The sequence below is a fragment of the Octopus bimaculoides genome, chromosome 9, assembly GCF_046866305.1.
Source record: "Octopus bimaculoides isolate indiv1 chromosome 9, ASM4686630v1, whole genome shotgun sequence".
Classification (NCBI taxonomy): Eukaryota; Metazoa; Mollusca; class Cephalopoda; order Octopoda; family Octopodidae; genus Octopus; species Octopus bimaculoides.
Genome location: NC_142936.1, coordinates 82010451 through 82033085, shown reverse-complemented (window position 1 = coordinate 82033085; position 22635 = coordinate 82010451). Strand labels below are relative to the sequence as shown.

Sequence of the window (22635 nt, the reverse complement as noted above, 5' to 3'; positions counted from 1 at the left end):
GGCACTGGCAACGATCTCGCTCGAAAATCCTACAGGAGCCAGTCAGGCGGTACTGGCAACGGCCACGCTCAAAATGGTGCATCTCATGTGCCAACCGCACAAGAACCAGTCCAGGGGCACTGGCAACGATCTTACTTGGCTTGCCGGGTCTTCTCACGCACAGCCCATTTCCAAAGGTCTCGGTCCGTAGTCATCGCCTCGGTGAGGCCCAATGTACGAAGGTCTTGCCTGACCACCTCAGCCCAGGTCTTCCTGGGCCTACCTCTTCCACGGGTTCCCTCAACTGTTAGGGTGTGGCACTTTTTCACGCAGCTATCCTCCTCCATTCTCACCACATGTCCATACCAGCGCAATCGTCTCTCTTGCACGCCACAACTGATGCTTCTAATGTTCAGCTTTTCTCTCAAGATACTTACACTCTGACGGGCATTCACATTGACATTACACATCCAACGGAGCATACTGGCTTCATTCTTTGCGAGCTTACGTGTGTACTCAGCAGTTACAGCCCATGTTTCACTGCCATGTAGCATGGTTGTTCGTACGCATGCGTCATACAGTCTGCCTTTTACTCTGAGTGAGAGTCCCTTTGTCGCCAGCAGGGGTAAGAGCTCTCTAAACTTTGCCCAGGCTATTCTTATTCTAGCAGCTACACTTTCAGCGCACCCACCCCCACTACTAACTTGGTCGCCCAGATAGCGGAAGCTATCGACTACCTCTAGTTTTTCACCCTGGAATGAGATAGAAGTTGTTTCCTGTTTGTTTGCAGTCTTTATTGCACCTGAACATCTGCCACAAACAAAAACTAACTTGCTAGTTAACCTGCCTTTGATGTTGCTGCACCTCTTATGTGTCCATAGCTTGCACCGGGTACATCTTATAGAGTTACTACCTACTCCTTTTCTACATACTGAGCAGGGCCATCTACCTGAAGGGGTTTGTGTTTTATCTACCTTCCTACTTATTAGGATTTTGGTTTTAGCTAGGTTGACTCTAAGGCCCTTCAATTCTAGACCTTGCTTCCACACCTGAAACTTCTCCTCTAGTTCTGATAGTGACTCCGCAATTAGGGCAAGGTCATCAGCATAGAGGAGCTCCCAGGGGCAACCTGTCTTGAACTCCTCTGTGATTGCCTGGAGGACTATGGTAAATAATAGGGGGCTGAGGACGGAACCTTGGTGGACCCCTACCTCTACCCGGAATTCATTGCTGTACTCATTTCCAACCCTCACCTTACTGGCAGCATCTCTGTACATGGCTCGCACAGCTCTCACTAACCATTCTTCTATCCCAAGTTTCCTCATTGACCACCAGATAAGGGATCGGGGGACCCTGTCAAAGGCTTTCTCCATGTCAACGAAAGCCAGGTACAGAGGTTTATCCTTAGCTAGGTATTTCTCTTGCAACTGTCTCACTAGAAATAAGGCATCAGTAGTGCTTTTACCTGGCACGAACCCAAACTGCATCTCATCTAAATTGATTCGCTCCCTAATTAGTTGGGCTATGACCCTCTCTGTAACTTTCATAACCTGATCTAACAGCTTGATGCCTCTGTAATTATTTGTATCTAAAGCGTCCCCTTTACCTTTGTAGCAGTTGACTATGATGCTGCTACACCAGTCATAGGGTATGACTCCTTCGTGTATCACCTGGTTCGTAATACGGGTGACTAGGCTATAGCCAACACTGCCAGATATTTTGAGCATCTCTGCAGTGATTCCTGATGGGCCGGGGGCTTTCCCGGTCTTCATACTCTTAATTGCTTTATCTACCCTGGTACTATCAACTCGGATAGCTGGTCCCTCTATTGGGTCGACATAAGGCAGGCTCTCTTTCTCCCATTCATTCTCTTTATTAAGCAATCTATCGTAGTGGCATCTCCAGACCTCTTTCTTTGCATCCTCATTTAATGCAAGCGTACCATCATCCATGCGAACACATTTCTCTCCTACAACATCACTATTCTCTACAACATCACTATTCTCTACAACATCACTATTCTCTACAACATCACTATTCTTATATATATATATATATATATATATATATATATATATATATATATACATGTAAATGTAGAACGATGAAATGAGTGCTCAACACATATTGGTAAATGTATAATTTCTGTATTTGTGAATTAAGGCTACCATTGGTTTCAAGTTAAGAAGGGTTGGAAAATGGGCACTAGGATATTTTCCTACTCTTTTTAACATGAAACCGATGGTAGCCTTAATTCACAAATAAAGAATATATATATAAATATATATAGAAATATATATATATATATATATATATATATATATTGAGGCAATCCAGTACCACTAGACAAAGAGGACTGGCATGGTGAAAAAGATGAGCCTAAAGGAACTGAAGCTCTACTGCTTAGAGAGAAGGTGTAAAAGATATGCAGTGATATGCATGTAGTGAAACTACCTCCCGCCATTAGATACAAAACTACTATCGCCATTACATACAATCTTCTCATTTAAATATAAATAAATGCGAGCGTAGTAGAGAACCCATTCCTTGTCCATCACGTGACTGATCATTATTCGAATCGGCAACTTCTTCGAACCGTTCCCGCCAGAACGCAAACTGACCAATCACGGCCCCTAATAAGGTCACGTGATAGAGTAAAATTCTGAAGGCATTTGGAGCCCTCTTAACGCTATATATAGATCAACTCATACCCCACAAATTGGTCTCGGTCCAGTTTCTCTTTGAGAACTGTTCCGTGTACCACACGACAGCAGCAGCAGCCAGCGACCACTTCAGCAGCTTCGTCCAGCCACGATGACCACCGCCGTCGCCATATCAGCAACAAGAGTCTACGACTACTAACCAGCACCTACCAAGCAGCCTCTACGCTACCAGCGTCAACACGATTTACTATGTACACCACACCAAACTTCGCGGCACATCTCTCTCTTCGATTCTGTTAGGTGACTCAGCTTCACCACGGTAAATAAACAGACAAGAGTTCTTAAACAGACAAGAAATTCTCAGCCAGCGATGAACATCTGTATAACAAGAATCACGGCCCGGCATCGATGCCACGACATCACAACTAGTGATCAGCACTGCCGCACTCAGCCTCTCCTCACTTTCACATACAGAACTTTTCCTATAGTGTACTAACGAACTGGTATAATTGCTCACGTGTCATTTACTGACTCTTTCTATCTGCTGTAATAACTCACACATGTATCACTCACATACACACTTTTCTTTGTATGACGGCCTGTCTTTGATTATGTTCTTATATGTCGCATTCACACTCTCACACAGACATACATCTTTAACGCTACAACAAATATCTCTGTTATTCATCTTATACGGTTGTGGTCTTTCATTACTGGTCATCGTCGCATAACATATCATGTATATCATCATTTGATATATATTTGTATGTTCGACCGTGTGACACGTTTAAATAAAAGGAGTCCTCTGTTTTTCCATTCGTCACCATTGCTCCTTTTTGAGTTCGCACGGTCGTCCCTTACATGCATATAGAAGATCCTGAAAAGTCTAGGTCTCAGTTTTGGAATTGAAAGCTATATCAGCCACTGAACTGGACAGCACTGTATAGTATCAAAAATCCTATCTTCTCCATTTGGAATAAGTACTGAATACTGTAACAGCATGGGTTTTTAAGGGTCAAATCCACAAGTATTCAATATTCTGCCAAACAACCTCAGAGATTTGTAAGGTGTAGATATGGAGGTCTTCAAAGAGCTTCTTGACAAATCTTTATCTGAAATACCAGATGAGCCCACATTGCGACAGGAGGCACAAGGAAGGGCAGCTTCTTCCAACTCGCTTCTTCACCAGTATTAGTACAGATAAGAAACCCAAACACACTGAAAGATGGTGCTCCAGCTTGGCTCCCTAGCGCCTTACTGAAACCCGTAAAAGATAAAAGAAAAAGATGTGTGTGTGTGTGTGTAAGTATATGTGTGTGTATATATATATATATATATATATGTGTGTGTGTGTATATGCATACCTATGTGTATATATGTATATATGTATGTGACAATGGTTCCCCTGTGATTCCCTTAAGGTGCTCAGATCTGAAGGTAAGGCAATGACATTATGCTTGGTAAACAAAATTGTGCATGATGACTGCAATTCCTTAAGTTTTCTCAATCAAAGGTGACCTGGGGTTAAACGACCACAGAATTATTTTCATGTATGTAAGTGATTAACCATTGGTTTTTAATTTTAAGTTAAAGAAAAGTTAATTCAAATCTATAGTTACTGAAATCTATTTTTTTTATTTCTTTATTCTTCTTTATTCAATTTTTTTTTTTTTTACTGCAGAAACTTGTCACAGAATTTGGAATTGATGAGAAAAACATGTTTGAATTCTGGGATGTAAGTATTGCATTGTTTTGTGTATTTGAAAGTTTACCATTCTTTTCTGGTGATTCCACATATGTAATGCAAAAAAAAAAAACCTTCTGTGTTCCAAGAGACTAGCTTTTTCCCTTTTTTTCTTCTGATCTAGAAAATGAGTAAAGTAGTTCCATCAATGTTAGTTTCACTGATGAAGATTCACTTGTTTAATAACTGAATAACCAGTTCATTAAATTACAAGTGGCTGAATATTCTACAGACATGTACACTCTTAAAGCAATCCTCATGTAGACTCAAAATGATACATGATGTGATTAGGCTGTACCTCTGAATTACTAGTACAATCTATCAGATAAACTTCTGCACAGTTTCCATATGCTGAATATCACTCACATGCCATAGGTCAACCTAGGGCTGTAGAAACTTACATTTCCTCAAGATGTTATACGGTGGAATTGAACCGAAGACCTTGTGATTGCGAAATGAACTTCTTAACCATTTGGCCATGCTGCACTCACAAGCCAGAAAATACTTTAGATCTGATTAACTGGTGATTATCTCTCTGCAAAACACAAATAAAACCTCAAATAAGTAACTGCTCTCATATACATATTGAGAACAATACTGCTACTGCTTCTGTCACCATCATTGTAGCCAAGGCCAACAAGCTCTGGTTGTGATGGGAAACTCGCTGTTTTGAGGCTTCTTTCCATCTAGTGTGATGAAGCGTGCGATAAACATCCCACACTGTGACAACAAGTGAGGAAGAGATGTAATCCAAGCCTATTGAAAGTAGTTTCACAGCAGTGCTTATGTTGTTTACACACATTCTTGTGAGAAATATTGGGTTGCTCGTCTGTCTAGGCTTTATAACTGGATCAATAAGCATAGTAAAAAACCACCAATAAAAATTGACCAAACAAGTTGAAATTTAATAATAAAGTTAGTATTACTACAGTTATTGAATGTAATGATCGTACAAGAAATATTTAAGAATAATTTTGTACTGAAATAAAAACAATATTTGACAGTAACAAACAAGTATTTTCTTTAATAATCTTGGTTAGTATGGGAGACAACTCTAGACCTATTTTGATTTTAGTAAATCTCCTCAGGGAAGTAACTTCACTGTACTCACTAAAGTTTTGTGAGAATTAAAGTACACTGATGCCTGTGTTTTGCTCAAAAGGTCCAATAAGGCTGAAACATACTCATCATTATCTCTTGTTCTTGTTGAAATGATTTAAAAGTAATATAAATCACTGAGCTAATATTGTCTTTCTACATTCCATAATTATTGTTTATTAACTTTTCATAGTTACTACATTATCTATTAACTATTATTTTTCATGTGGATGGTATTTTCTTCCTCATGTTTGGGAATAAAGATTAAAAACTGAAAATCTGAAAAATGAAGTGTTCTACTTATGAGAAAAAGTGATGTCAAAAGTTATGACTAGAATTTAATTACTCTGATATTTTTGTAGCTTCTTCACTTACTGTCATTATTCATTAATACAAATTTGGAAATAAAGATATTGTCATATCAGGGGTGTCCATAGGAGTGCATCACTAATGAAGTCTTGCTTAGCTCTTCAGTAAGAACTGTCACTATGATGGTGATGGTGATAGTGATGATGATGATGATGACGACGATGACAATGATGACAACGACGATGACAACAATGATGATGACGACAACGACGACTATCATTGTCCTCGCCATCATCATCATCATCATATTCATCATCACCATTATCATCATTTATTATCCATGTTCCATATTAGCATGGTACTAACGGTTTGACCGGATCTGATGGGCCCAGTGTTAGCTTTGGCATGGTTTCTATAGCTGGATGCCCCCCACCTCTCAACACCAACCACTTTACAGCATGTACTGAGTGCCTTTTTTTTTCATGCCACCATCACTAGTCAGGCCATCACGCAGTTTGCATGACTATGAACCCCAAAGGGATAACTTCGAGATGAGGGGCAAAATATTTTGCAAGAGAGGGTGGGGGTAATTGAATGGAGCTGGAGAGTAAGACTAGTTTCTCTAATTGCAAGGGCTTATTTTGTATCCTTAGAATAAATCTGATTTGTATTATTATCTTTGCATGACGTTTGATTACTCTGATTTGTCTTTTCAGTGGGTTGGAGGCAGATATTCTGTTTGGTCTGCTATTGGGCTGTCTGCTGCTCTGTTCATTGGTAAGTACTTGATTCATTTTGGTCTTTCAATATCTGTTTGCTTAATACATCATCTCATAACTGGAACTGTATGATTTCTCTCCCTTTACACTATTTTTAATTGCTGTAAATCTCCCTGTATAATACTTATTTTTTACCTCTGCCTTATGTGGAGGCGCAATGGCCCAGGGGTTAGGGCAGCGGACTCGCGGTCATAGGATCGGGTTTCGATTCCCAGACCGGGCGTCGTGAGTGTTTATTGAGCGAAAACACCTAAAGCTCCACGAGGCTCCAGCAGGGGATGGTGGCGAACCCTGCTGTACTCATCCACCACCACTTTCTCTCACTCTTACTTCCTGTTTCTGTTGTGCCTGTAATTCAAAGGGTCAGCCTTGTCACTCTGTGTCACGCTGAATATCCCCGAGAACTGCGTTAAGGGTACACGTGTCTGTGGAGTGCTCAGTCACTTGCACGTTAATTTCACGAGCAGGCTGTTCTGTTGATCGGATCAACTGGAACCCTCGACATCGTAAGCGACGGAGTGCCAACAACAACACCAACTTCTGCCTTAGTGAAGGAGGAGGAATTTTTTTCAGTCATGTTTGTTTGTGACAAGACTGGCCTTTTGAAATACAAGTACAATTCATTTTTGCCAGCTGAGTGGACTGGAGCAATTTGAAATAAAGTGTCTTGCTCAAGGATACAACATGTTGCCAGGAATTGAACTTGTGACCTTACAACTGTGAGCTGAATACTCTAAGCACTAAGCCATGTGCCTTCACCTTATCATTGTGGTGCCACATGGCTTAGTGGTTAGAGTGTTGGACTCATGATTGTAAGGTTGTAGTTTTGATTCCTGGACTGGGTGATGTATTGTGTTGTTAGGCAGAACACTTCACTTCACATTGCACCGATCCACTCAGCTGGTAAAAACGAGTTAATCCTATGCCAGGCCAGGGGAATATATGCATCAGAGAAACTGGAAAACTAGCCCTATGCTCCTTGTGGATTGATGTGGACTGACCCTCAATTTATGATTATGAGCCTAACAACTTAACCACAAGAAATGAACTTAAAACCTTGTGGTTCATGTTTGTCAAGTGAACTTCTTAACTGCATGACCATGCCCATGTCTTTACATCAAAATCTACAAATGAACAAATAAAAATCTGGCAATACACAACTGAGGCAGTATTTAATTGAAATAGCAATCTCTTTATCATACTTAATGTATACAAACTGTTGACAGGCCAGTTACTGCTGTACTTGTCCCGATAAAACATCACTAATGGACTTCCTGCTTTAAAAATGCAGGCATGGCAGTGTGGTAAGAAGCTTGCTTCCCAGTCACATTGTCCCAGGTTCAGTTCCTCTGCGTACAACCTTGAGAAAGTGTCTTCTGTAATCTCAGGCTGACCAAAGCCTTATGAGTGGATTTGGTAGATGGAAACTAAAAGAAGCATGTTGTGTGTGTTTGTGTATACACACACACACACACACACACACACGCATACCATATTTTAACATGCCTTGTGTATAAGGAGCCCCCTAATTTTTGGGGCTTAAAATTTGGAGAAAAGGTTTTGTAAGAGATTATAATACTATCCATATATAAGAAACTCCCATATTTTTTTAACCTAATTTTTGACAAAAAAGGGTTCCTTATACACATTGAAATACAGTGTGTGTGTGTGTGTATATATATATATACTTTTTGGGCTTATAAACCTATTATTTTTATATCTTTCCTTAATGCTGGTTCCCATATCTGCACTAGTTTTAACATTGCTTCCCTTTTCTTTCCCTACAGGTATGGACAATTTTGAGAAGTTTTTGAAGGGAGCTCACTTTATGGATCAACATTTCAAACAGGCTCCTTTTGAAAAAAATGTATGTATAATTTTATGATGACAATTATTTTTCCCTTTATTCTTATATTTTATTCAATTGTTAACAAGACATTATGACTGAAAACTCTGTAAAGTAACCCTTTAGCATTCAGATGATTCTGACTTATGTAATATTTATTCACATTGTTTTGAATTAATCATAGATTATCATTGTTTTGATGATGAGCTTGTTTATTTTTAGTATGACATTGTAGGGTAGGTGTGAGAGGCTGAATATGGTCCAGTCTGCACATAAAACCAGTGTGATATTTGGACTGGATTTGGCTAGATTAAATGTTAAAGTCTATCGTTAGTAGTAGTAGTAGTAGTAGTAGTAGTAGTTAGTAGTAGTTAGTAGTAGTTAGTAGTAGTTCATATGATCAATTTAATGTCTCTATGCTGACTACTACTACTACTACTACTACTACTACTACTACTACTACTACTACTACCACCACCACCACCACCACCACCACCTCTTGTGGCCTCTTTGCAGGTCAGTTTCATGACACACTAATCTGGCCTGATCTCCTCCCCTCCTCCTCCTCCTCCTCCTCCTCCTCATCATCATCATCATCATCACTGCCTCCTGCTGCTCCTCCTCCTCACTGCCTCCACCCATCTCATCTTAGCCCTTCCACCGGGCTGCCTCCACCCCTCTCACCCCATCTTTGCTCTTGATTTTCCTTATCTTCTTCCTCCATTCTTCTCTGCTCGCCCCCCCAATCAAAGAGGTTAAAACCATTTTTAAAAATGTGTGTGAGTGCTTGCATGCAATATCTCAAATATTATCCCTCTTTTTTCAGATACCTGTTATTCTTGCAATGCTTGGTGTTTGGTACAGCAACTTCTATCAAATGGAATCTCACTGTTTGTTGCCATATGATCAAGTAAGAACTCTTAAGAATCATTTATTTGTAAAGAATTTCTTTTCCCTTTTGTCAGTTCCAAATTGAAGACTGTTGATGTCATCCTGTCAAAGTGGAATGCTGGATTTCCTTGTTTATATTTTTGAATTTTTGTGTTTCCTCATTTTACATTTTGAACTTGAAAAAGACAGATGGGTTGTCAAAATATCGTTCAGGCGTAGGAGTGGCTGTGTGGTAAGTAGCTTGCTTATGAACCACATGGTTCCAGGTTCAGTCCCACTGCATGGCACCTTGGGCAAGTGTCTTCTACTATAGCTTCGGGCCGACCAAAGCCTTGTGAGTGGATTTTGTAGACAGAAACTGAAAGAAGCCCGTCGTATATATATATATATATATATATATATATATGTATGTGTGTGTGTCTGTGTTTGTCCCCCCAACATTGCTTGACAACCAATGGTGGTGTGTTTAGGTTCCTGTAAATTAGCGATTCACCAAAAGAGACCGATAGAATAAGTACTAGGCTTACAAAGAATAAGCCCTGGGGTCGATTTGCTCGACTAAAGGCGGTGCTCCAGCATGACCACAGTCAAATGACTGAAACAGGTAAAAGAGTAAAAGAGTATGTGTTGGTAATTCATGTTCTGATATGATGATTTTAGTTAAAGGTAAATTGAAAATTGAAAAATCTTAGTAATAGTGATTTCCCAGTTTTCAAATAATGGTAAAATGAAATGGGGGATTTGTTTTGATCTGTCGTTATATAAAATGAATGACTGAAACTTCAGAGTAGATATAGCAGAAACATACGAAAATTTTTAGTGATTTTCAAATATAAAATCTTCATTATTATTATTAGGTCATCTGTTGTTGATAGTGACCAAGAGAAGAAGACAGGGCATGGTGTATCAAGTTGTGGTCAATCAGTCCATTGTGTGCCCAGAAGGCTCTGCCACAAGTCGGGCACTGGTAATCTGTTGGGACTGACGGCAAAGAGTTAGTTCTTGCGTAATGCACATTGTCTTTGTACCCTTGCAATCTTGTTCTGTTCATAGGAGATGGCATCTCTATTAGTGCAGCTTCTGCAGGCAGGGCAGTCTTATGTTTTGGTGCTTCTTCACCACGCAGGGTAGTCATTGGCATTTAATGTTAGAATATCTTTGATTTATTAAAAGATGACCAATGAAATTGTTTGAGTGGCAGAAATGGTATAGTGTTTGGTCAATGACTAATGGTATTTCACTGCATCCGTCAGTGTTCTCAATTCAAATCTTGCTGGTGTCGGTTTTGTTTTTTTTTATCCCTCTGGGGTTGATGAAGTATCAGGCCTGTGTTAGGTTTGATTCAATTGACTTTATCCATGCCATGCAAATTTTAGGCCCTTATGTAAGTGCAAGATATTATACAAAATGTCTATCTATAGTCTTATTACCGTATATTTATATATATATATGTAGAAACTCTGCCAAATTGGATTGGAGCCTGGTGTTGCCATCCGGTTTCACCAGTCCTCAGTCAAATCGTCCAACCCATGCTAGCATGGAAAGCGGACGTTAAACGACGATGATGATGATGATGATGATATATATATTGGTTTGTTCAAGGCAGTGAACTGGCAGAACCATTCCTCTACCAGACAAAATGTTTTGTTGCATTTCTTCCAGCTTTATGAACTGACTTCAAATACTGCTGAGGTTGACTTAGCCTTTCATCCTTTTGGGGGTTGACAGAATAAAGTACCAGTTGATTACTGGTTGTTGATGTAATTATCTCACCCTCTCCCTCAAAGTTCCAGGGCCTTGAGCCAATAGTAGAAAAGATGTATTGGTTTGTTTAGATATAGTTAATTTTACTGTTTCATGATGGTAAAATATGTGATTTACTGTAACCATCTTGATTTAATTTCTTGACTAATAGTTTTAATTTTTTTTTTCTCTTAAGTACATGCACCGTTTCCCAGCATATTTCCAACAAGGGGACATGGAAAGCAACGGCAAATCTGTAACACGCACTGGCCAGCGGATTAATTATAATACTGGACCAATAGTGTGGGGAGAACCTGGTACCAATGGACAGCATGCTTTCTATCAACTTCTTCACCAAGGTCAGTTCTGTTTCATTTTGATTCTATATATTTCTGTTGCACCTAAATGCAGCTTGACACTATTTTTTTTTGTATTGAAGACAGTCCTCTGTTGACTACAGCTTCCACTTGTATGGCTCACATGTTTTTCAAACTTCTGTGACTACTACATCCAGATAATCCCCCTTGAATAATTTCATCAATTTAGAGAAAAATTAAGGAAAAGCAAGAGCTATTGAGCTGCAAATAAATACTAATTAAACTAATTAGGGTTTGTAACTAGAAGACGTTAACTAGAAGAATTATCCAGTAATAATATTTATATGCTTGTATCACTATAATATCACTATGTCACCAAAATTGCAAATTGTGAATTATAAATAGATAATGGTGATTAATAATTGCAATAATTAATAACTGCATAATTAATAATTATAATGATGAATCATTACATAATAATCATAAGGACTAATCTTTGCATAATTAATAATTGTTAGGTAGTTATTGAGGCCAGTTGTCCAGGAGGTGGTTGCCTTGATCATTGGGATGGTTATTACTGGAATACCTTTGATTGTAGCTCTGCTTGATCAGGGCTGGCCTGGGGTTAAGCAACATCACCACCCAATGATTTTATAACTGTTCCTCTCCCCCAAACATTGCTTCATATATTTTAATCTTATGTCATCTTCATGAAATCCATTCTTCCAAGGCCTCTGTCAGCCCACTTATGCGTAGTCTTTCCTTCATTGGACACGAAACTCGGCTTGCGAAGACCTGTTGGGGCAAGCGAAAGCGAAATCGTGATGGCACCGTCACCTTCCTGGCACTTGTGCCGGTGGCGTGTGTAAAGACATTCGAGTGAGATTGTGCCAGTGCCGCTGGACTGGCTCCTGTGCAGGTGGCACGTAAAATACACCATTTCGAGTGTGGCTGTTGCCAGTACCTCCTGACTGGCCTTTGTGCCGGTGGCACATAAAAGCACTCACTACACTCTCGGAGTGGTTGGCGTTAGGAAGGGCATCCAGCTGTAGAAACTCTGCCAAATCAGATTGGAGCCTGGTGTGGCCTTCTGGTTCACCAGTCCTCAGTCATATCATCCAACCCATGCTAGCATGGAAAGCGGATGTTAAACGATGATGATGATGATCTTTCTGTTAAATTTTTCTTGTTCTATATTACCACATCAAATGCAACCTTTTATTTATTTATTATAATTTTTAAAATTTGGAATATGCTCAATTATAGTTCACATAAAAAAATTTCGAACCATACAAACTCAATAATTCTCTTTTTTCTTTTTCTTTCTTTTCTTGAAAAAAATTACCGAAAACAGGAACCCGCTTAGTTCCTTGTGATTTCTTGATACCAGTGAAAACACACAACCCCATTGGTGATGGAATTCATCACGAGGTAATTTAATTCAAAGCTATTAATTATTTTAACTGAAAAGAAAAATGTAAAACATTTTATGAATAAATTAATATTGTTTTGTTTCATCAATTTATGTACATTTTTCTATGCCAACTTGAGTTGAACAAAGAAGTTGATCAAGGTAGATATTGTTTGTTATTGTTGGCGGGTCTAAGGCAAGCAGACAAAATTATTAGCATGCCAGACGAATTCTGCTGAGGTTAACTTTGCCTTTCATCCTTTCATAGTTGATAAAATAAGTACCAGTTGAACACTGGGGTTGATGTAATTAACTAGCCCCCTTTCCCCAAACTTCAGACCTTGTGCCTATAGTAGAAAAAAAAAAAATTGTTGGTGTTGAGGATTGGCAAAACTGAAAGAGTGCCAGACAAAATGCTCTGTAGTGTTTAGTTTTATATCTTTATGTTCTAAGTTCAAGTCCTGCCCAAAGGATCGACTTTGCTATTCATACTTCTGAGGTCAATAAACTAAGGTACTTGTCTAAGATGTCCAACAAATGACATCTGTAGTGGTGGGCAGGTTGTTCTAAGTTTACCCCAGTGTACTGTACCAGTTGGTTGATGTATGTAAAGTGAGGTCTTTCTTTTGATCTTTTGCTATGAGTAGGCTACCATAGCAACAGCTATGACCCATAAACCTTAGTCTTTGTTGGTCCAGTGTGGTTGCTATTGGAGGTAAATAACTGTATACTCAACAAACTACTGTATAGTTTCTGTCTCTCAAATTTCATAAGGATTTGGTTGAAGGCACTTAGCCAAGGTGCGATAGAGAGAGATCAAACCTTGAACCACTTAACTACATCGTAAATTGTTTAACCACACACCTTTTCCTGCAACTATACATACTTATGTACTTGCATGCTGGCTACAGCTTGATTTCAATTGTTCTCCGAAACACTAGCAACATAAATGTGGTTTTTCAGTCCTGCTAGGGACCTACACTATTTTTGCACAGATATGGCAATAATGAGCATTTCTTGAAACAAGTGTTGAGAGAACTCATCAACCACATTGAAACAGGCCTTCATTCAATCATGGGAATTTTCATTGACTGTTTTGCCTTTCTTGGCTATGGCCAGCTGTAGTCTGACACATAACAGAGATGCTAAAAATCAAGCAATGCCTTTGGGGAAAGGCAATATATACACATACATTTGCATGCAAGCATTTACCTAAGTATATGTGTGCGTGCGCGCACACACACACACACACACACACATAGAGAAAGAGAGAGAGAGAGAGAGAGAGAGGGAGGCATTCTGTCAGTTATGATGATGAGGCTTCCAGTTGATCTCATCAATGGAACAACCTGCTTGGGAAATTAATGTGCAAGTGGCTGAGTAATCCACAGACATGTGTACCTTGAAAGTAGTTCTCAGGGGGATTCAACATGACACAGAATGTGATAAGGCTGGCCCTTTGAAATACACGTACAACTCAATTTTGCCAACTGAATGAACTGGAGCAATGTATGTGTGTACACACACACACACACACATCACTGAGAGAAGAGAGAGAGAGAGAGAGAGAGAGAGAGAGAGAGAGAGAGAGAGAGAGAGAGAGAGATGGAAAATCTCATATTTTCATTTTGTGAACTTTCTTGGTTAATGTCATGGTAAATAGTTCTTCTGAATATAGAGAAGGAGTGGAGTACATGTTAAATGTAATTATACTTGCTTAATTTTTATTTAATTATTTTATATATTTTTACTGATTAAAGTTTACTTTGGCTCAGTTTCTATTTAATGTTTTTACTCCTGTATTTCTTTTTGTTGTCCAGATTCTTCTGTCTAACTTCCTGGCACAAACTAAAGCTTTAATGAAGGGAAGAAAAGAGGATGAGATTCTTGAAGAACTGAAGAAATCTGGAATGGCTGAGGATCGCATTAAAATGATTTTGCCCCAGAAGGTAAACAATTTTGCATTATCCATTATCACCTTTTAATGCCCGTTTCCTATGCTGGCTTGGGTTGGATGGTTTGATAAAAGCTGGTGGGACAGAGAACTATGCCAACCTCCAATGTCTGCTTTGGCATGGTTTCTATAGCTGAAAGCTCTTCATAATGCCATCATCATCATCATCGTTTAACGTCCGCTTTCCATGCTAGCATGGGTTGGACGATTTTACTGAGGACTGGTGAAACTGGATGGCAACACCAAGCTCCAATCTGATTTGGCAGAGTTTCTACAGCTGGATGCCCTTCCTAACGCCAACCACTCCGAGAGTGTAGTGGGTGCTTTTATGTGCCACTGGCACGAACGCCAGTCAGGAGGTACTGGCAACGACCACGCTCAAAATGGTGTATTTTATGTGCCACCTGCACAAGAGCCAGTCCAGCGGCACTGGCAACGATCTCGCTCGAAAGTCCTCACACATGCCACGGGCACAAGTGCCAGAAAGGCAACGCTGAGCACAGGTGCCATCACGATTTCGCTTATATATATATAATGTATGTATGTATGTATGTATGCATGCATGCACCCCTCCCCCCATGTTAACAGAAAGAAACTAATTTGTGGTGTATGATATTTTGGTATTTGTCATTGTGATATCATTTTCTAAAAAAAAATAAAATCCCATTTCTCTTTTTAGGTGTTCAAAGGCAACCGACCTACCAATTCTATAGTGTTTTCCAAACTGACTCCATTTATGCTCGGGGCTCTGATTGGTGAGTACTTGTATTAAAAAACATCAAAAAGGCACCATCTTATTTCTCTCCTCTTTCCCCTCTTTCTCTCCTCTTTCCTGTCTCGCTCCTCTTTCCTCTCTCCCTCTCCTGTCTCTCTCCCCCTCCCCTCTCCTTTTTGCTCTCCCTCTCTTTCCATTCTTTCTCCAGCCTTCATCCTTTTGGGGTTGATAAATTAAGTACCAGTTATGCACTGGGGTCGATGTAATCGACTTGTCCCCTCCCATCAAATTTCAGGCCTTGTGCCTATAGTAGAAAGGATCATTTATATATTATAGATGTCTTTGCCTTTCTTTCAGAGCTTCCTGTTTTATACTTTGTGGAAAAAGATGGTTTAAACATTTTTCTTGTCTTTTGCAGCTATGTACGAACATAAGATTTTCGTGCAAGGAATTGTTTGGGACATCAATTCTTACGATCAATGGGGGTAAGTGGAAATATTGTGATGTCTTCAGTTTTTGGTTTCTAATTATAGCAATATTAATGATTTGTGATGGAAGCAGTATTAATACTGAAAGGTAATCGTTGTATCCAACTAAACATGGATGCATTTTAAAACACCAAATACTGCATTATTAACCTTGAGAGATCCTTTTAACCCATTACCTACCAGTGATCTCATATGAGATCACTTAAAAATTACAAATTTCGTAATTATCTGTCAATATTTACATATATCTAACCTTTTTGCTATATCTACTAGGTATATTTCTCTGATATTCAAATGAGGTTTGCTAATTTTTCACCCAATATCTTGCTTATTTCTATCTAAAATGTTATTTTGAAATGTTATTTTTCATCATTCCAGCATGTTTCTAAGGCTGTTTTATGCAAGAAATCAAAGTTTCATAAAAAAATTCCAGTTAATAGAATTATGAGAGGCAATGGGTTAAGCATGCATGTAGATGATAACAGACAAAATTTGTCCGTCATGAGCACCAGAATTCTCATATCACTTGATTTCATTCTGTTGGAACTATTGGAACAATAACAATATAATTTAATACAAGGTCATCCAAAAATATTATCTGATTTTTTTATTCAGTTTTACACTGATGTATCTTGAGCTCTTAGTGGAGGTGCAATGGCCCAGTGGTTAGAGCAGTGGACTCACGGTCATAGGATCGCGGTTTCGATTCCCAGACCGGGCGTTGTGAGTGTTTATTGAGCGAAAACACCTAAAGCTCCACGAGGCTCTGGCAGGGGGTGGTGGCGAACCCTGCTGTACTCTTTCACCACAACTTTCTCTCACTCTTACTTCCTGTTTCTGTTGTGCCTGTAATTCAAAGGGTCAGCCTTGTCACACTGTGTCACGCTGAATATCCCCGAGAACTACGTTAAGGGTACACGTGTCTGTGGAGTGCTCAGCCACTTGCACGTTAATTTCACAAGCAGGCTGTTCCGTTGATCGGATCAACTGGAACCCTCGACGTCGTAAGCGACCGGAGTGCCAACAAAAATCTTGAGCTCTTAAGGTGTAAAACATATCAGCAGGAAGCCTTAATCTTGATTACAGAATATGTTTTTTTTACTGAATTCTGTTTTTTTTTTTGTTAATTTGTATTAAAAATATATTTTCTTTGGAAATGTATTTGCCTGGCAAGTGACCTGATCTGAGATCATGTATTGAAACAAACAATTACAAGTAAAACCTTGGAGTGAGAGAGAAAAGTCACTAAATCACTGAAAAGGACATGAACAGTGATGAAAGAAGTCTGACTAACAAACAACTGGTTGATTATTTAACCAACACATTAAACAAACGATTAGTTAGTTGATTAAATATTTAACCAATTGACTAACATGTTATTATTATTGGCATAACTACTCTCCCAAGACATGACAACATTTGTTTCAACACACGAATTCACATCAAGAATCTTGCAAACCAAATACAAAAGCGATGTAAGACTCATATAAGCTATTCAAAAACACACAAAAATTATTAACTTTACTTAAACATTTATTATTTTATTTCAAAATTTTTGTTGCACCAATTGCAATCTGGTTACTGATACAGTTCCACTGCTTGTATAGTATTGCATCTATATTTATTAATTACAAAAAAAGAAAAAAAAAAACTAATATCTACAGCTGTAATTTTGAAAATTAAAAAAACAATTCTAAAACTCTTATTTTGTAAATTCATGTAATATATATTTATCTAATTCACAATTGTGATTCGATTTAATTTTTTAAAATTAAATATTAAACTCGATACGAACGAATGAGTTATCTCCCTTGTAACATTCTCTCTTTCCAGAGTTGAACTTGGTAAAGTCTTTGCTAAGACAATCCAGCCGCAATTAAAAGGTGACGAAGCTATTACCAGTCATGATGCTTCTACAAATGGCCTGATTAGCTTCATTAAGAAGGAGAGGAAATAAACCCCGTGAGTGGCTATCCATATATTTAATTGATTTGTTTAATTGATTTGGATTTTAACATTTCAGTAGTTAGTTATGTCCCTCTTAGTTCATTTTATCCTTTTACTTGTTTCAGTCATTGGACCGTGGCCATGCTGGGGCACCACCTTGAGAGTTTTAGTCAGTACTTATTATCTTAGTTTGTTGCTTATTCTATCGGTGTCTGTTGCCAAATCGCTTAGTTACAGGGGACGTAAACCAATCAACATCAGTTATCAAGCACTGAGTGGTGAAGGGGAAAAATACACACACACACACACACACATACACACACACACACACACACATATGCACACACACACACACACGCACACACATGCACATACACATACACACACACACGCGTACACACACAACGGGCTTCCTCACAGTTTCCATTCACCAAATTCACTCAAGTTATTGGTCTGCCTGTTGCTGTAGCAGAGGACACTTGCCCAAAGTGCTGTGGAGTGGGACTGAACCTGAAACCACATGGTTTGTAAACAAGAGTACAAATTCATTTATTTCTTTATTGCCCACAGAGGGTTAAACATAGAGGGGACAAACAAAGACAGACAAAGGGAATAAATTGATTAACTGGTACTTATTTAATCAACGCCAGGACTTATTCTTTGTAAGCCTAGTACTTATTCTATTGGTCTCTTTTGCCGAACCGCTATGTACGGGGACGTAAACACACCGGCATCGGTTATAAAGCAATGTTGGGGAACAAACACAGACACACATACAAATACACACACACACACACACACGCATATATATACATACATACATACATATATATATATACATATATATATATATATATATATATATATATATATATATATATATATATATATACGACAGACTTTTTTCAGTTTCTGTCTGCCAAATCCACTCACAAGGCTTTAGTTGGCCTGATGCTATAGTAGAAGACACTTGCCCAAGGTGCCATGCAGTGGGACTGAGCCTGGAACCATGTGGTTGATTAGCAAGCTTCTTACCACACAGCCACACCTGTGCCTAATATAACAATTGTTAATATAACAATTGTAAAATAATACCATCATCATCATCATAGCTTCCTCTTTTTTTTATGCTTGCATGGGTTGGATGGGATTTTGGTGAGGTGCGTTTTATACAGCAGAATTCTCTTCCTGTCACTTGTCTCCAAGTAAGGTAATATTTCCCCAAGGCCAGATATGATTTTTTTTTTTAACAGAAGACTGGAAACAACAGACACTGCTTGTATGCTGGTGATGTTTGTTTACGACTATCATGCAATATCAAGGCAAAGAGACAGTAACACGCACACACACACACACACACACATTGATCCGTCCACCCTCCTATCCATCTTCCACCCACTAAATCTACTCACAAGGCTTTTGTTCACCCGAGGCTACAGTAGAAGACACTTGCTCCTTGTGTCATACAATAGGACTGAACCCAAAACCATGTGGCTTGGAAGCAAACGTCTAACCACATTGCCACACCTGTGCCTAGAATAACATATTTGTGTGTTCTTTTGTATTAAACAATGTTATGTTCTAAATTGTTATTGCATAATTAATCAATTAAAGATAAGTGAATTTCTTTTTGTTTCTTTTTTTTTCCAGAAACCTGGTTCCCATTGCCCTCAGTATCTTCATTTAACTTAGAAATTAATTTTTAGGTCTTTACATCAACAAAATAATTAATAGATCTTTACATCAAATTAAAAAATTGATGTAATGATCATGCTACTGTTGCATTGTTACCAGAATGTACTATATATATATTAAAGCAATTCTAATGGAGCAGTTTCTCAGAGTATGTATATGTATATATCCATACATTATATATATATATATATATATATATATATATATATATATATATATATATATATATATATATATGTATGTATGTATGTATGTATGCAAAACTATGTTTCCCACACAAAATAATTGCAGCTGTGAATTTTGTCCTTCAATAAAGTTGTTTGCTCTCCTTTTGGGATGTATGGATCTCTATTTTCATTTGTTGTTGTTGTTGTTGTTGTTGTTGTTGTTATTATTTAGTTCACGTGGTTCATGAGCCAAGCTGATCCAGAATCAAATCTATTCTGGCAAGGACCAAGGACCATCCTACCAATTACTCTTTTACTTGTTTCAGTTCATTTGACCGTGGCCATGCTGGAGCACCACCTTTAGCCGAGCAAATCGACCCCAGGACTTATTCTTTGGAAGCCTAGTACTTATTCTATTGGTCTCTTTTGCCGAACCACTAAGTGACGGGGACGTAAACACCACCACCATCGGTTGTCAAGCAATGGTGGGGGGACAAACACAGACACACAAACACACATACATATATATATATATATATATATATATATACATATACAAGAATAAGGGCAGGGAATCGTCAATTAATAATAGAATTAATAATTAACAATTTTGCCAAGTAGTTCAGTATGAAAAAACCTTTATCGGTAAAACCATTTATCATCATAAATATACAGGGATTAGCATTGAGTTGCTTCTCCAACATACTGAAAATTTAGAAATAGCAGTCAAAGAACTACAAATTTTTCTCTAAACGGATGGCGATATTTATGGCACACATAGAACAAAAAACCGGAGGGAAAAGCATAAACAAAACAAGTCTTTAGTTAATTGGATACGAATCGTTTCATGGTTAAGCGAAAGAAAATTTCTCTATTCCAATCTTCAGTCCAAATATTTGGACTGAAGATTGGAATAGAGAAATTTTCTTTCGCTTAACCATGAAATGATTCGTATCCAATTAACTAAAGACTTGTTTTGTTTATGCTTTTCCCTCCGGTTTTTTGTTCTATGTGTGCCATAAATATCGCCATCCGTTTAGAGAAAAATTTATATATACATATATATGACGGGCTTCTTTCAGTTTCTGTCTACCAAATCCACTCAAAAGGCTTTGGTCGGCCCGAGGCTATAGTAGAAGACACTTGCCCAAGGTGCCACGCAGTGGGACTGAACCCGGAACCATGTGGTTGGTAAGCAAGCTACTTACCACACAGCCACTCCTTTACTTTTTTCAAATGTATTTTCTTTAATTACTCAGCAAAGAAGTGTCAGGCAACTTTCAGGACCCTTTATTTCTTCAGGGCCTCAAAAAGTGGTTGGAGGAAGGAAGGAAGGAAGGAAGGAAGTTATATTCGAATCAAAGATACGACTAAAATACTTGCAACAGCCTATAAAATAAGTACCAGGCTTACAAAGAATAAGCCCTGGGGTCGATTTGCTTCACTTAAGTCGGTGCTCCAGCATGGCTGCAGTCAAGTGACTGAAACAAGTAAAAGAATAAAAGAATATATACAGGGTGTGGTGAATAAATTGTCGTCTAAATTACGCAAAAATGAAAATAACACTGATATGTCATTTTAACATATTTTAAATTTACCAAAATTACATTAAAATATCTTGAAATACTAGAATAAATTTATTCAATAAAATCGCCATTGGCTTCAATCACGGCCTCCAGACGACTTCGGAATCTCCTGCAACTCTTCTGGACGGTCTCCTTGTTTAAGTTGGTGAATAGTGACATAATCCTTGCCTTTAGTTCATCATTGGTATTACAAAGAGTTTTGTTGGTCTCTCGCTCAACTGTGCCGCACACTATAATCAAATTGGTTGCAGTCTGCGGAGTTAGGTGGTCACCAGATGTTAGGGATGATGCGGTCGCAGAAATTGTCTGACAGTCATAACTGGGTTTTACTTCCTGTGTAGCAAAGTGCAGAGACCTTGCCAGACATAGGGTCTTCCAGCACCCACCCTCTTGACCTAGGGCAGCACTACCTCCTTCAGGCACTTGATGTAGGCCTCCGTATTGAGTTTGATGCCGTGTGGGAAGATGAATGGAGGCATAACGTCGTCGTCACTAGTGATCACTCCAAATATCATGATGTTGACTGGATGTTTGATTTTTATCACTCTTGGTACTTGTTTTGGGGACACGGGAAGCCAACGGTTGTTCTGTGTGTTCACCATCTGATCCTGGCAGAAATTTTTCTCGTCTGAGAAAAACCAAAGCATGTTCGGTTGGAGGAGATGCTTGAATTTGTTTAAAAGCTTCGTAGCGCGGTCTTTCCTCTTGTCCTTGATGGGTTAGAATATAAATTGGTCCTTTCTCATTTTGTATGAGGAATACCGAATGTCTTCATGCATGACTTGCCTGATAAGAAACTCAGACACATCCATGTCCCTGGCAATGGACCTGACTGACTTGGAAGGATCGTTGTCAATCATGGCCTGGATCTCACCAACAAATTTAGGAGTTCTTTTCTTATCAGAACGATCAGAGTGAGTTTTCCGAGCTTCCGTACTTTCATAATCGCCATTAGGCTCATCCAACTCCTTCCGAATCATTTGCACTGTCCTCAGACTGACACCCAAACACTCTGAAATGTTCGTATTGGAGCTGCCGGCGCGAATGCCAAGCAGTATAGCATGTCGTTTCCAAATTTCTGGGAGAGTGAATTGCGTCATGGTGCTGTTTTTCTTACAGACGGTGCCCAACTGACAGACGAAATTAAAAATATAAAATGGCGACAGTTTACTTATTGCACCCTGAATACATACAGCGCGACTGAAAAGTAACTCACTATTTTAAAATACTTATAAATTATTTATTGATTGTGATTTTTTTCCCCGTTTGTTTTTGTTAGTATGATAATTTAATCCGTAATCAT

The 22635-nt window shown here is 38.6% G+C and overlaps 1 protein-coding gene across 2 annotated transcripts in view; it reads left to right on the top strand.

Annotated features, from left to right (window-relative positions):
- The window catches only part of LOC106872920 (glucose-6-phosphate isomerase), a 72990-nt gene extending 53054 nt beyond the window's left edge, over positions 1–19936 (top strand). For both annotated transcript variants that reach the window (XM_089357878.1, XM_089357877.1), the window contains 11 exons: positions 4324–4377; positions 6510–6570; positions 8360–8439; positions 9245–9328; positions 11249–11411; positions 12724–12800; positions 14601–14729; positions 15414–15489; positions 15868–15934; positions 17771–17899; positions 19535–19936. In XM_089357878.1, the coding sequence (XP_089214004.1) occupies positions 4324–4377; positions 6510–6570; positions 8360–8439; positions 9245–9328; positions 11249–11411; positions 12724–12800; positions 14601–14729; positions 15414–15489; positions 15868–15934; positions 17771–17894 (915 nt within the window). In that variant the 3' untranslated portion in view covers positions 17895–17899; positions 19535–19936. The remainder of the gene's footprint in view (positions 1–4323; positions 4378–6509; positions 6571–8359; positions 8440–9244; positions 9329–11248; positions 11412–12723; positions 12801–14600; positions 14730–15413; positions 15490–15867; positions 15935–17770; positions 17900–19534) is intronic.
- Positions 19937–22635: the final 2699 nt, after the last annotated feature.